Raw genomic sequence first — 15,562 nt, 5'->3', positions numbered from 1 at the left:
CCAGTGGAAAGTGATGATATGCTTTGGGTTGTGTGAAAGGGGGAATGGGCTAGAGCTGTCTTTCTGGTAGTTTATGGTCTGTTAAAAATTAATTAAGGAAATGATTGTGCATTTTTGTACAAATAAAAACACTTTGTCATTGAAAATCTAAAGTATTAAAATATAACTGCTTTTATAAAAGTACAAGTATATTTCTGTAATTTAAAATATATTTACTTTAATTCAAAAGGCATTTATGGGCAGAATGACAAAGTGGAAATGTAATTTAGATACAGGGCTGATACAATGGGACAGAATTTTCTGTAATTAAAAAACAGAAATCTGCAATAGTCAAGTTTTTCACAGCAGTTTTGTTTTCACATTAGCTAACTACAACTTTAGTTAATACCAAGGTTTACATATGTCATTTAATAAACTATGCTGCATGGAGTCCACGTGACCTACATCGTGTGATGTGTAACAGACTCATTTATTTATTTAAAACAAAACGAGTTATATTTGTTACCAGTCACAGACTCAACATAAACATTGTCTAAATAAAATATTGTATGTATGAATATATGTGTTTCTGTATCACTCTCGATATATCATCTTTGCCATTTGTCTTATTCTGACAGAAGATTATCTGTGTTTAAATTATTAGGTCTAAAGGACATAGATTGTTTACACATGCAGTTTATATCATTGGCATTTAACCAGAATTTTGAAAAGGGGGAATACATTAACTTATTCTACATGTATACCGACAGTGAACACAGCCTCTTGGATTTTTGTCACTTTTTGGGCAAACAAGAAAAGCAGCTGAGCCACGATGACAGATTGGTGCCGAGCCTCTCGAAATCTCCCGTGTTATCGCGAGATCTGAATCCAAATATGAGCTAATGACGTCAGCGCGAATGGGGCTGTGTGAAGATGGCGGCGCTCATTATGAGAATTGGTCCAGGTTCTTTCCCTTCTGCTCGGGTTCACAGACCCGCTCTGTGCTCCGCTGCCGCCGCAATACTCAGATCCGTAAGTTCACGCGCGCGCTGCTCTGAATGTGACGATGTTACGTGGTTTCTGTTTACCTAAATTAATTAAATTACGAATGACACAGACTTCGTGTTTATACTATGTTCTATCATTGTTTGTGTGTGTGTGTGTGTGTGTGTGTGATCTGACAGGTCAGTGTGTCTGCCACACAGTCAGTCTCATTCCCAGAGAGGGTTAAGATTGTAGAGGTTGGACCCCGAGATGGACTTCAGAATGAGAAGGTAAAGCGTTTTCTGTGTTTCTGAATTAACCTCATCAGCACCCAGCATGACAGCTCTGTGCTGTGTGATTAAACACTGTCAAACCCTGTTGACACATAGTGAATAGTAATTTGAGAAGGTTTGTCCTGGAAGTATCGTGAAATTTCAAAGGTGTGATTTCCAGGTCTGGATAATGGAAATGAGTAAAATAGTAAAAGTCATTGAAATGCGTCACAAATGATGATGGAAAAGTTCTGGAAACCATGTAAAGTGAAATACAAGAGCTGTATCATTTGTGTTAATCAAACTCTGCATCCATCAGACCGTCGTTCCCACAGAGGTGAAGATCCGTCTGATTGATATGCTCTCAGAGGCAGGACTTCCTGTCATTGAGGCCACAAGTTTTGTTTCCCCTAAATGGGTCCCTCAGGTGAGATGCAGCATACGCCACCAAAGCCTGCAAACATTTCATCAACAAACTCTCAAAACATAAAATAAAACACTATAAAGAGAGAGATTTATGAGAGATTGACTGCATTTGATGATTGGCAGATGGCCGATCAAGAGGAAGTGATGCGTGGCCTCCACAAGAAAGCTGGCGTGAACTACCCCGTTCTGACCCCTAATCTCAAGGGATTCCAGGCTGCTGTGAGTGAAATACAACGCAGACTGTTAAGTGCTATATGTTTATTTATATACTGCCATTCAAAAGTTTGGCATTAGTAAGAGATGTATTTATAATCTCAGATGAAGGCTGGTGCAAAAGAGGTGGCAATATTTGGTGCTGCATCAGAGCTCTTCAGTAAGAAGAACATAAACTGTTCAGTGGATGAAAGTCTTGTGCGCTTTGAGGAGGTGATGAGAGCAGCCAATCAAGAGGGGGTTCCTGTGAGAGGGTGAGACACCTACAGATTGCACATTTCAGTGTCTCAGTTATTTTTCCATAACCCAGTGTTCTTTCTCTGTTATTCCCAGCTATGTGTCATGTGTGCTGGGTTGTCCATATGAAGGGAAGGTATCGCCGAAAAAAGTGGCAGATGTTGCTAAGAGACTGTATTCCATGGGCTGCTATGAGATTTCACTTGGCGATACTATCGGAGTGGGCACTCCGGGTGGCATGACGGAGATGTTGAATGCCGTGAAGAAAGAGGTTCCTGTGGAGGCTTTAGCAGTTCACTGTCATGACACTTACGGACAAGCACTCGCTAACATACTCGTAGCATTACAGGTATGGAAGTGTGTGGAATGAATGCCTAGTACCTCACTGCCTGCCTGTCTTGATTTATATTTTTACTATATTCATATCGGTTTACTATCTGTCGAGACTTTAGTGACACAAATGCCTTGCGTGCATACTATCCATTCTCACCTTTACATTTTTCACATACAAATACAACACCGCTTTGTTTCATGTGTTCTTTTCTAGAATGGGGTAAGTGTCGTGGACTCCTCCGTTGCAGGGCTGGGCGGCTGCCCTTATGCACAAGGGGCTTCTGGAAATGTTGCAACTGAAGATGTGGTCTATATGCTGCACGGACTGGGAATCCATACTGTAAGTACAGGACTTCGTCCGTGTCACATTTAAATCTTAATCTCACAGTCAAATTTATCAGCAGTCTTTTAGAAAATTCTGATCTGTACGTGCATAATCTCACCAGCCTGACCTAAAACAACTTCCTTGAATAGGGAATGTCACACATAAATCATGACTGATTTTGCTGGATTATGGTGTAACTTCTCATAAGTTCACAGGGTTTCTATAAAGTATGCTACAGTGTACTATTCAAATTTTGGGATTGGTAAGAGTTTTTAAAAGAAAAAATGTTTTTAAAAGAAGTCTCTTTTTCTCACTAAGGCTGCACTGATCTGAATAAAAATGCTGCTCCACTAAGTAAGACACGTAATCCTTGCTGTTTTCAAGGCAGTAGTTTCTGAATCTACCCAAGACTGGAAGTCATATTAGTAATATTATTTAGTAATAGTGATATTATGAAATATTACTATATAAAATAACTGTTTTCTATTTTAATAAATTTGAAAATGTAATTGTAATAAAATGTAATTTCTGTGATGCCAAAGTTGAATTTTCAGCAGCCATTACTCCAGTCTTGAGTGTCATATGATTTGATTTGGTGCTCGAGAAACATGTGGGGTCAGAGAATGAATGGAAAGTGGTCATAAAATAATAATTATATTATACTTTAAAAATAAAAATAAAAATGTCACAGATACATTGCTGGGCCTCTGGGTATAAAACTAAATAATAATCATCATGTAAAAAAAACAGTTGTACCACACATTTAAGCTGTAGTTTCTTTGTTTCAGGGAGTGGACCTGCCCAAACTGTTGGACGCTGGATCATACATCTGTCATTCACTCAACAGAAGGACAAATTCAAAAGTAGCTCAGGCCTCCTGCAAGCTCTGAAGTCTTCTTTCTCTTTCTAGAGATTATAGTCTCTGGTATGATGACATTACTCTTTTGGAGCTCACACTACATTATCCCTTAGTACTCTCTTCATTTATAACATTTTTCAAATAAGTTTTTCTAAACACAGTGGAGCTGGACATTGGGGATCAGCGTATCCATTCTCTACTGTGAATGTGTGAATGAGTCTAGTGGTGAAAAGGGAGCTTGTGAGTTCATATCAACCAATATTCACAACCACAGACCCAAACTGTTCTCTTGTGCCTTGATTTCTGATGACAGGCAATCTTTATATATGTATATTTCTAATAAATTAATTAAATATTTTACATAGTGCTGAAGCAAGATCGTTTGATGCCTAACAGAATTAAATGCCAGAAGGGGACGTAATTTGACTTGACAAAATATTATGAATCTAGATGAAAATATTTTTCTGGTTACACTGCATCAGAATACTAATCGTGATTAGCGTCATTATCATTGTCTCTCAGAATGAGATGTCACAAATAGTTTTAAATATGACGTTCTCATACTTGTGTCTTGTGACTCATTTTGAAGATGGAAATATCTTTCATTCCAGACAAAAGCATTATGCTGGTAATCATGATAAAGCCATTATAATGAAAAGACTCACAGAACTTCAGATAACAGAGCAATGCACCATTATGACTACTGATTAATTTTGTTTCTCTCCAGGAAAAATTCATGTTTTTTTTCATGCTAAGGAAAATCTCTTACTCTGCAGGATTGTTGATGCCTGTAAATTACCTTTAATTTATTGTAGAGACATGTCTTGTGTGTGCAGCAACTTATCGTTTCTATTTGTATTGTTAACTGACATTATTGTATTTTTTTTTTTTTTTTTTTGCTTCAAACTTTATCTTTAGTGAGTATGATGTTTAATAGAGGATTATTAATTTTAATGATTAAAGACAAGATAAGGAGAAATGTGAATTTATGCATCCTTATGCAATATGCCAAACTTCTCTTTTAGGTATGCTTTTACCGGTTAGGCTGACAACTGAACTTTTTTATAATAGTAACAAACATACTGTACCTTTTTGCCAAAAGGAAAGTAACTATTTTAGTTACATAGAGTACTTCTGTTAGCGGTTGAAGGCTGATTAACTGGATAAACAAGTCTACACATTTACGCATTTTGACATCATACAACTATCCTCAAAAACATGTTTTACAAATGTATGCGTGACTGAGACAAAAATAGAGAGAGAGTTATTCAGAAGTGAATAATAGTTTTTGTACATTGATCAGGAAGTGACATCCTGTCTATGCATGTACATATTTGATTATTTAGAAAAAAAGTAGTATTTAGTAGTATTTTATATATTTTTTATATAAAAAAAGCAGTTCTCAGTATATTAATATCTTTTTATGAATAAAAAAAATTAAGTTTATATGTCCAAACTTTTTATGTAGCTGTACTGAGTAGGCATTATGATACATTCCAGAGATTTGTATCCATTCAGATGCTAAATGTAATAGCAGGTAAACTGTTTTAAATCAGTTAAAACAAACTAAATGGAAGCATTGATATTTCTATTCGATAAATGGAAAGCTTCTGAAATATTTTTGTATCAATATAAAAGTATTTACTGTCACTTTTGATCAATTTAATGCATTCTTGCTGAATAAAAGCATTAAAAATCTCAGTGACCCCAAACATTTGAATGGTTTTGCAAATCTGTGTAAATTGATCAGTATTACATACTTTGACAAAGGATAGTGAATAATGAATAAAAGTGAATAAAAATTTAAGGAAGTGGATAAACAAATTAATTTTGAGAACATGGAACATGAAAATCATGTTCCACATTCTCAAAGTTAATTTGTTTATCCACTTCCTTAAATCTGCTTCCTCTCTGATTTAAATCTGTTCATGATTTAATCTATTGCTTTTTCACATCAAAATAATCTTTAAAAATGTGACACAATGGCTAATTTGTACTTTATTTATACAGTATCAAAATGAGTAAACTTTTAAAACTTCTTAATTTACAAAATCGCAAAATAGTATATGTCATACAAAAGAAGAACTCCATTTGAGCAATTTTATGAAAAACATGAAAGAAATTCATCAGGTAATTTGTCAGTGTGTTGATGCACTTTTTATACAAAGGCAGGGTGTGCAGCGTAATGACAAATCTCAGCTAAAATATGTAACACAATCTTAACAGCAAGTCAGACTCTTGCAAATGCTTGCCAAGTGTAGATAGATGAGGTTAGTCTACAGTAAATTTACAACAAATAATGGAAGAAAAACTTTCCCTGATTGCCCATATTATGGACACTGTGTTATATTTTATATACCTCTCATTTTTCCAGCAAAAGAATTTAAGTTCAGAAAGAGTTCTGGTGTTTGCATATAAACATCCACTATGATCTCTGTGAAACTCAAAGGTGGAACAGCTTCAACTTTAAAACTTTGTTCTGAACTTTGTAACGAATACCAGGACATTGAGAAATGAGACACCGTAAACAATGACACCCATTAGGCATTTTCATTACGTCTTCTAACATACAATGAACTCCACTCTTCCTCCTATCTTTCAGTGTGCTTGTGAAGGTTGAAGTGGGTTTTGTATGCAAGGTGTGTTCTCCATGAATGCCTTCCTGGTTATTTGATAACTCTATAGCTTTTTCATGGCTTTTAACCTTTGTTCTTTTTAAGAAAAGAAGGAGAGGAATGAATCAGAGAGGAATGCATTCAGTCCCCATTAATTCTTAGGATCATGGCAGTTGTGCAGTACTTTGAGCTGGAGTTGAAGCCTGAAGGAACTAGGCTCTTAATCAAAAGACTCCAGGTTTGGACCCATGTTCCAGTCATATCACAATCCTGGCTGATCTCCACTGCTCCACTTAAAAAGACACAAATCCCTGCTGTTTCCAAGGCAAAAGTTTCTGAAAGCTGGCATATAGAATTTTACAAACCATCTGCCAAATAACAAACACCCAAGACTGGCAGTTTTATAGGTCTTGATGGACGACGAAAGACTTTGAAACTGTCCAGATATTCAAAGCTTGTTTTATGCCCCCCGATCACTCTGTGTATACTTGATGGAGAAGGAAACATTCTTTAAATTATATCAGACTGTATCTTGTACATAGGAGCTGAGAGGTTTGGAGCAGAAGCTCTCATGTCTACACTCAATCTGTAGGCTGGCATAAATGTTGGCTTGAGTTCAGATTTAAACTTTGGTTTAGACCCAGGTTTATAGTCAGGCTTAAAGTCTGGTTTAGACTCCGATTTAAACTCGGGTTTCCTGTCCAATTCATGCATAGGAATGGTGCAGTTGCTGTCCTCGTCTCGGTATCGTCCATTAAGTGGTGTGCTGCTTCTTTGGTGCCTGTTACACTTGTTGGCACATCGAATGACGCGTTTGGAGATCAGGTAGATGATCTCACAGACACTTAGCACTATGCAAAGAGCTGAAGCTCCCACCATGAAGTAGGTGAAGACTCTTTTCTCTGTGGGTCGTCCAATGTAACAGTCCACAACGTTGGGACATGGCTGGACCTCACACTTCACCAGCCGTGGCAGGTAGAAACTGTCATAAATGTGATGGAGGATGTACAGGAAGGTGATCTCGATGCCGGTCTTGACAAAAAGGCTGATCAGGTATGTCCACCACAGTCCACCGTGTTTCTTCCCCGTGTTGTCGTAGAGCTTGGCTTTTTCGCCGTGCTTCTCACGAAACTTGCGTTCGCGCTCATCACGGTACTTCACGTGCATGACCACCATCAGCGATGGACAGGTGACGAAGATGAGCTGCAGGGCCCACAGTCGGATGTGGGAAATGGGGAAGAAGTAGTCATAGCAGACATTTGCGCAGCCTGGCTGCTTGGTGTTGCAGTCAAAGTCTTTCTGCTCATCACCCCAAACTCTCTCAGCCGCTACAACGTAAACCATCACCCTGAACACAAAAACCACTGAGAGCCAGATCCGGCCAAATGCAGTGGAGTATTTATTCACCCCACTGAGCAGGGCTTGAAAAGTCTTCCAGTCCATGGCTCAGAGCGAGGCCAAGTCACACTTGGTGTCCTCTGATCCTCTTGAACACTGAATATGTATGATGAAGAATACAGCAACCTAAGGATGGAAAAAAACTGAAGAAGAAAAAACAAATCACAATGAGTGAACTCATTCAAAACTATTTCTTGTATTTAAAAGCAACATGGTGGGATAGTTCAACCATTTTCTCACCCTCATGTTATTCCAACATACTGAAAAGGGGATATTTTAAAGGCCAATATTATCCATATAAACGGATTATGGTGATTTTGGGAAAGAGGAATGGTTTTTTCATTAATTGAACTGATTCTTCTTGAATTCAAATCACATTCACAATTAGCAGATCATTTGAGGTGAGGATTAAAGTGAATAATTACTTAATTTTCAGTCTGTTAGTTACAGAATGCTATTGTATGACTTAAGAAGACTTCAAGTATATAGTCATATGGATCACTTTTATGATGCATTCGTGGTTTCTTTTATTTTATTTTGGAGCTTGATAAACAGGTTTAAATGGACATGAAGGTGTGTAAATGATGACAATTTTATTTAGTTAGTTGTGTGTGAACTATCCCTTTAAATGCTTTAGTATGTTGTATGCTCAAATCCTAAAATGCTACATGCAAGATAGGCCATCACGCCATTCACCATCATCATCATCATCACCATCATCATCAGAAAAGGCAACAAAAAAAATAATTGCTCTATATTGTATATATCAGTTTTAGTGCTTTACCTTTAATACATATCCTCCATATAATGTTTTCCTCGAATGGATGTGCCATCAGCTCTTTAACATTTGATTATATTTTAAGTACCTTTACATGTGTTTAATAAAGGGCTGAGTCCTGCTGTTTTGTGTTTACTATAATCGAAGTCAAACCCGCTCTCTTTCTCGCTACTTTGTGTCTTCAATTTCTTTGTCTATCAGCAGTTGTCGTTTTTAATTGCCAGTAGCAGTTAAGTTGTTCTCCAGCACTGTCAAAGGATCAAATATTTCAATGCTTTTCTTCTTTTGCAAACGCAGGCATATTTGTAATAATGTACCATATTAAACAGCACATAAAATCGCGATTAAATATAGATTTCACATTAAAAAAAAAATCGACCGACAACAATCTTACACGCAAGTTTAATTGCTACCTTAGGCTATACTTTTAAAAAAGTTCAACCACTTTGCCTTTAATTACTAATCAGAAAAATCGATTCGATCGAGTAGAAATGACAGGTTTAAAGTGAACGGAAACAACGATATTCTAATGTAAACATTTTTACATTTCTAACATTTTCCAGTTGACTTTTATTTGAACAATGTGAATCGCTTCTAAGATTAAAAAAAAAAAAAACCTGTTTATTACTTACTTTGGATGTGTCTTTTCTCTTGTAATTGAGCGGCTGTGAAACTCTTCTCTGAAGTTGGACTTCTCTGTGAATCTTGTTTGGTAACACGCCTCAGTGAGGGTGGAGTTCAGTCTCCAGACTAGAGGACAGCTTTGCCATAGTCTCTAACTTTAAGATAGCAAGCTAATTAAATACATACTTGTATGAAAAATGCTCTTTCAAAATCATCATGCCTTTCTGTGTATTGTATTAAATGTCCAGTGTAGGGAACAGAGGACTGTTCGGTTTATGAAGTTACAGTAAGTCTAAAATGACTGTAATATGACTCCATAAAAGGTTTTTTTAGTGTAATGTTAATATTATGGTACTGCATTGTCTTTTATGCAACGGCCTATGCAGCCTAATAACATTTTCCATCTTGTTGTACAATAAATAAGACTCCCTTTGTTTGGACAGCTCTGTCAAGTATACACTGCGTGTTAGTGGTTTGTGGTGTTGCCAACGTCTGCAGGCGGCTTCTCCATGTTCAAACTTGTCCATGAAATTCTGCTCTCCATAGTCACGTAAAGGACCACACCTCATCCTGACAGCTTTAGAAATGTTTTTGTTGCTTAGAAACTTGTTGTGGGTCTCTATACTGTAGCCTAAACATTCTGTAAGGCACCTTTTTAGTGTTGTGCCAAGAATCCAGTACTAATTATTTTGTGTAATTAAAGTTAATGTGTTCCAAGTAACTCATGGACTAGGTCTGTGATGCAGGAAATCCTTGTTGAAAGCTCTTTGGTGTGGTTATGAATCTTTCTGAGATTGATTCTCCTTATGTGCAACAGTTTTAGCTAGTTGTGGGAATCTAATGGTTAAGGATTTGTACTGGTAATACAAAAGAGTGTTGGTTTGATTTTAACCCAGAACTGGTTTTCCAAAAAAAAAAAAAAGTCTGTGGTTATTTTTCTTGAATCCGTGTGAAGCACTATGAACTCACTGCTAAAATCTCTGCAGGATGTTGATGATTCATTCTCTGAATCATGCAGGAAAAGAGCTGTAGTTTTATAATTTGCTCTCTATAATTTTGTCATGAGGATCGCCAGTCTTCCCCTCAGTGTGTTTTTAAAGTCAGGAACTCATGCCTGCTTTGAGTTATTCAGGCCATCTGTTCTGTCTGAACTTGTTTGTTCAGCCAGAAGAAACATTATGAAACATTGTAGAAGAAACACTGAACCAGATCAGGCAGGTCTGTTGCAAAGTTTTTTTTTTTTTTTTTAAAAACTGGTTTACACTTGTTTATGTGGGGGAATGGTTAACTTCAACTGGATCTGCATACTGAATTTGGACTTTTGTGATAGTTTTAACAACAAAAATATTAGTTAAACATGCACCATGTCTGCTAAGTACATATACAGTATGGTTACCAATTGAAGATGTTGATGTTTATGGATTAAAGCTATGTTGGCGATGATGAAAAGCGACACAGAGGAAGCCCAAGCACAATGAACAGGGTGTGGAATGTTGGTTGGTTTAAAAAGGAAAAGGACGCGTCAGATCAGTTTCCATGCCTTTTAGGAATGTAGATGTGACTCACAAAACCTGCTTCAACACGAATTAGCTACATCTACCCTGCCTTTATCTGCACAGAGGTTATGGACATATAACAAACAGAGAGAGACAGGCCAAACCATTGATCACGAAACAGGGAGGGACGGTTTTTGTTTTTGTTGTGCTTTGGGGCACTTTTGTTTACTGAAAAGAGTGAAGACTGAATGCTGTAGAAGGAATACAATCCAGACAAGAACCTGAAATACAATCCAGTTGCAAAACAGCCCAAGGGTTAACTTAAGAAAAGTGGTTAATTATTCCACAGTGCAACAGGAATCTGAAAATGTATAGACAGGATTAGCCTAATGCCCCAACATAACCATTGTTATGAATCATGAGTGTATTATATATATATATATATATATATATATATATATATATATATATATATATATATATATATATATATATATATATACACGTACACACATACATATGTGTATGTTAATTTTTTAACTGAAAGCATTCAAAAATTCATTAAGAACATTTGTTTTCTCATTTTATCTTGAAATTTTCAAACTTGGTGTGAATCCAAATGAAATGTCATGCCGACAAAGCACATCATGTTTATCTTTGCTGTTTTCATTCTTGACTTTTCTTGCTACACAATCACATGCAGATCAACTGGTTTCAAAAATACAAGTTTTCATCTGCATCCTGATTTTAACAGACATCACTGATTGAAACGAGCAGCAGATTGTACAAGAATAAAAAGCAGATTTTAATGTATCTCAAAATGTAAACAACTCTAAACACAGTAATTAGGAAAGAATGCTGAAAGGTTAACATACAAACAGAGGATTTCTATCCTTGGAGGATGTTTACTTTTCTGGATATGTTTATCAGTGAATGAAAAACTCTCTCATACACACACACAGGCAAAATGGCCTTATTTGAATTTGATCATCTGGCAGTGTTGAGCATTTATCAATAAATTCTTAATGTTTTAAATACAGCAAATTCTTGGAAGACATTAGATTGGAGCACCAAAGTTTAAGCACACATTAGCACACACACACACACACACACCAGCTAATATACAAAACATTAACTCACTAAAAAATGACAAAATATTGAATAGTAATAATAAAAATAAAATACAGTACAATCTGTTTTGTACAAATTTGTAAACAAACAAATTGAAATTTACATTCAAATTGAAGTATAAATTAGGGTTCACTATCTATGTGGATTTGGGGAGTCTGTTTGTAAAAATGTGTTGAGTTTAACAGCATGAACTTAAATATATGGAGAAGAAATGTAGACTCTATGTGATGTATCTATGCATGCTGTTCTCACATCCAAAGGAAAGATATCATTTTAAAAGCATAATTTATTTCCATCTATGGAAGCCTGTTTCCACCTCAGAGAGAAAAAAAAAAACATTTAACAGTTCACCAAGAAATAAAGCCAAATGAAATTTAGTCACATTGCAATGCTGTAGTTACAAAATATAAGTCACATTGCACCATATAAAGTCACATTGTGAGTGACAATTGTGAAAATTAAAGCGACAGTTTACCCAAAAATAAAAATTCTGTCATCATTTACTCACTCTAAGATCAGTGCAAACCTGTGAAAGTCCCCGCATACCATTAAACTCATCAGTGTTCAGTGGTGTTTTGCACCCCACTGACTTTCAATGTGTGGAAATTTTTTTTTAAACATTATTAAAAATAAGAAAATAAAGTTTTACAGGTTTGGAACGACATGAAGATGAGTAAATTATGACTATTTTTTAAGTCACATTGTGAGTTATGAAGTCACAATTACTCAGTGTTTTTACCCTGAATTAAAAACAGGCTTCTATAGATAATAGATTCTTCCGTCAATTAATTATTATTTTTGGTTTATTTTGTTAATTATGTGAAGTGATTTAGTGTTTTTTGATGTTTTGTTTTGATTTTTTGCTTTTTTATTATTTGTTTTTATTGTAATTACCTGGGCTTATACCATCTCTTTAGTATTTGCTTAGTTTAAAGAGTCCGTCAGTGTTGGTTTTCTGGATCTTGGCCTAACACAGTGGTTATCAAACCGGTTCTACAAGCACCCCTAGCACCTCACATTTTGTATGTCTCCCTATATCTGACACACCCATTTCAGGTCTTGCAGTCTCCACTAATGAGCTGATGAATTGAAACAGGTATGATAGATAAGGGAGACACAGAATATGTGCAATGTTGGGGGTGCTCGCAGTACCAGTTTGAAAAGCTCTGGCCTAACAGAAGCCACACCACACCCAAAACCCTGAAGAGACTTGCTTTAGTTAAACTAAAGACTGAATCATCCTGAATGTTGGCATTCTGACCCCCATGAACTTTTCAAATACACAATGTTGTTTATCAGGCCACAACTTTCCAGCAAAAAGATCCAGTGGATATAGGGTAAGCATACAAGCTGCTTCCTCTACTGTCAACCGTCCACCGAGTTAGTCATGTTTGAGTTCACATTGTGGTGAACATGAGGAACATTTTCCTCATTTTCAGAGTCCCACTCTGAGTAAAAGTATTTTCCAAGCCCATGTTTTTTTAGGATGAGATGACCACACTGTATGCTGGTGCTGGCTGGCTTGTGCTTGCCAGTTTCTTGCTGTTTGAATCTAAATGAGTATTTGAGCTCCTCATGTTAGCGATGGACCTTGCCTTGTTTATCTGCCATGAGCCCTGCATCCTGTGGATACATTCAAAGCAGCGTTTGCCCACCAGGTAGAGGGTTTCGCAAAGGGAGAGCAGGATGCACACCACACTTGTCACCACCATGAAGATAGTGAAGATGCGCTTCTCTGTGGGCCGAGAGATGAAGCAATCAACCACATTAGGGCAGGGTTCCTCAGAACACTTCACCAGGCTGGGGAAGTCATAGCCCTCATAGATGTGATACAGGAGATACACGAAGGTCACATCCACTCCCATTTTAAAAACCAGCGAGAGGACGTATGTCCACCAAAGACCACCGCGCTTCTTTCCGGTGTTGGCGTACAACCGCTGACAGCCCTCGCCGTGTTTGATGCGGTGCTTCCGCTCGCGTTCCTCACGATAGGCCACATGCAGCACCACCAGGAACGACGGACAGGTGACGAAGATGAGCTGCAGAGCCCACAGACGTATGTGGGACACTGGGAAGAAGTGGTCGTAGCAAACGTTATGGCAGCCAGGCTGAGCAGTGTTACACGCAAAGTCTTTCTGCTCGTCGCCCCATACTTTCTCCGCAGCTACGACGAAGACCATGACCCTGAAAAGGAAGACTACGGACAGCCAGACACGGCCGAATGCGGTGGAGTACTTGTTGACCCCACTCAGGAGACCCTGAAGAAAAGCCCAATTCATGGCACCCGTGAACGCTCAGGTTATCTCACCTGGATACCTCTCACCTGAAGGAAAGGAAAGGGAGGGGAGCAGAGAGAGACAAAAGAATCTTAACGTTACAGAAAAAATCACTTGGGTGGTTTCTGTTATACAGAGTTCAATTACACACTTCTGTGATGCTTCAAAGTTTTATTAATCTTTATCCCTTTAGAAAGATGGAGAAGGGACCACTGTTATATAATGTATACAATTTTAAATCAAGCTTATAACACAAAGTGCCTTATTAATATATTTACAAACATTATGTACAAAGTGTTTAAAAATTGCTAGTGATACACACATTCAAATACATATTATTTTACTGAATAGATTTCAATGAGGGATGTATAATGAAGCACTTTAGTTAAAGTTCACGTAACTTTACATATTTGATCATGATTTTATATCATGAAAGTATTTATGAACAAACTGTAATTAGGCCTAGATCAAAGAAGACAGTAATAAGGTGCGATTTAGAATCAAACATAAAAAAACACCCCTGTGTTAAAGTTTCCACATTCAGGCAAGTAGTAAATAATAAATATATAAATAATAAATCAAATTTTAAAAATCCACTTTTTTAGGAATGATGTTATACGGAATAAATATATTTAGAAGCAGTTTTTATATTATAACGATGTGTAACGTTACTGTATACAATTCCCGACCATTTGAAACTGTCTATTACATTATTCACAAACCTATCTAAAAACATTTCTGACTGTAAGCTTAAAAAAACTTACGGAAAGTGAAACATAATCTATACATTTATACCAAATGCATTCGTCGAACAAACAAACGTAAGATTGTTTACTGTATACTTACAGTCTGAGGAGTCGCAGTTGTCTACAGTGCAGTCGCGACGCCGTGATTGTCTCGTTTGTTGCAGTCTGGCGAACTGCGGGCGTTAAACACAACTGACACGTGTGATGCTCCGAACACAGCGACGCCACCTAGTGGACAACCTCATAAGAGGCGCTCCGACGCCACCTGGAGGAGAGCAGCAGTACTGCTATGAGCTGAACACTATAAATAAAAGTTGAGCCGATTAAATCAAAATAATTATTGACCCATTTAGTCCTTTTATTTATAATCAATACATTTACACAACCTTTGGTTAAGTATTTAGAAAATGACTTTACAGAAATGTCACTTACAAACAGCAATTTCTACTTGATTAAAAATATCATATAGTATATTATATAGTCAATATATTTGATTAAATTATTTAGAGTAAATTATTTAGTCAATCATCATATATATAGAGAGAGAGAGAGAGTGAGAGGTTTTGTTTTTTTTATGTTTTATTTTATTTTGGTAATGATAATACACACACACACACAAAAAAAAAAAAATCTGTAAAATATAGGGCACAATAAGCAGTAGTTTTCCACATGTATTTGTTTCCCAGGTGTTTTAATTGTATTTTGAATTTTGCACTGCATTGAGTTGTGTTTTAGGGTTAAAAGAAATGTTCATAATATTAATGGAAAATATCCTAACAGAAAATTCCCAGCACATTGTCCAGTTTTTGTTTGTATGTCATAAATATAAAGTATTTCCACATTCAGGCAAGTAGTTCTGTTAGAAAAATA

At 36.6% G+C, this 15,562-nt stretch overlaps 3 protein-coding genes across 4 annotated transcripts; 1 reads left to right on the top strand and 2 right to left on the bottom strand.

Moving 5' to 3' along the window:
- Positions 1-834: 834 nt before the first annotated feature.
- On the top strand, positions 835-5,004 carry LOC122140161 (hydroxymethylglutaryl-CoA lyase, mitochondrial-like). Its single transcript, XM_042742300.1, has 8 exons — positions 835-1,011; positions 1,164-1,253; positions 1,555-1,662; positions 1,785-1,880; positions 1,980-2,128; positions 2,208-2,460; positions 2,659-2,784; positions 3,558-5,004. The coding sequence occupies exons 1-8, from the start codon at positions 913-915 to the stop codon at positions 3,657-3,659; spliced, it is 1,023 nt and encodes a 340-aa protein (XP_042598234.1). The 5' UTR covers positions 835-912; the 3' UTR covers positions 3,660-5,004.
- Positions 5,005-5,601: 597 nt separating this feature from the next.
- Positions 5,602-9,435, bottom strand: gjb3 (gap junction protein beta 3). Of its 2 annotated transcripts, none has more exons than XM_042742303.1 (2): positions 9,052-9,435; positions 5,602-7,784 (listed from the first exon to the last, which is right to left on the bottom strand). In XM_042742303.1, exon 2 carries the CDS (start codon positions 7,684-7,686, stop codon positions 6,754-6,756), a length of 933 nt encoding a protein of 310 aa, XP_042598237.1. In that variant the 5' UTR covers positions 7,687-7,784; positions 9,052-9,435; the 3' UTR covers positions 5,602-6,753. The 2 variants fall into 2 exon arrangements, with proteins under 2 accessions (XP_042598237.1, XP_042598235.1); XM_042742301.1 differs by having other exon boundaries at positions 5,602-7,767; positions 9,052-9,432.
- Positions 9,436-12,546: 3,111 nt separating this feature from the next.
- Positions 12,547-14,939, bottom strand: gjb10 (gap junction protein beta 10). Its single transcript, XM_019114514.2, has 2 exons — positions 14,793-14,939; positions 12,547-13,993 (listed from the first exon to the last, which is right to left on the bottom strand). Exon 2 carries the CDS (start codon positions 13,947-13,949, stop codon positions 13,152-13,154), a length of 798 nt encoding a protein of 265 aa, XP_018970059.1. The 5' UTR covers positions 13,950-13,993; positions 14,793-14,939; the 3' UTR covers positions 12,547-13,151.
- Between the last annotated feature and the right edge of the window lie 623 nt (positions 14,940-15,562).

The sequence above is a fragment of the Cyprinus carpio genome, chromosome B17 (genome assembly GCF_018340385.1).
Source record: "Cyprinus carpio isolate SPL01 chromosome B17, ASM1834038v1, whole genome shotgun sequence".
NCBI classification, from domain to species: Eukaryota; Metazoa; Chordata; class Actinopteri; order Cypriniformes; family Cyprinidae; genus Cyprinus; species Cyprinus carpio.
The sequence above is the reverse complement of the archived record's forward strand: the minus strand, read 5'-3'. Positions and strand labels throughout refer to the sequence as shown.

Excerpts from the sequence above, each read along its gene's own strand:
- LOC122140161 (XM_042742300.1), top strand. The coding sequence starts at position 913 with ATGGCGGCGCTCATTATGAGAATTGGTCCAGGTTCTTTCCCTTCTGCT. Across the intron at positions 1,254-1,554 it reads ATGGACTTCAGAATGAGAAG|ACCGTCGTTCCCACAGAGGT; the intron begins GTAAAGCGTTTT and ends TGCATCCATCAG. Across the intron at positions 2,785-3,557 it reads ACGGACTGGGAATCCATACT|GGAGTGGACCTGCCCAAACT; the intron begins GTAAGTACAGGA and ends TCTTTGTTTCAG.
- gjb3 (XM_042742303.1), bottom strand. The coding sequence starts at position 7,686 with ATGGACTGGAAGACTTTTCAAGCCCTGCTCAGTGGGGTGAATAAATAC.
- gjb10 (XM_019114514.2), bottom strand. The coding sequence starts at position 13,949 with ATGAATTGGGCTTTTCTTCAGGGTCTCCTGAGTGGGGTCAACAAGTAC.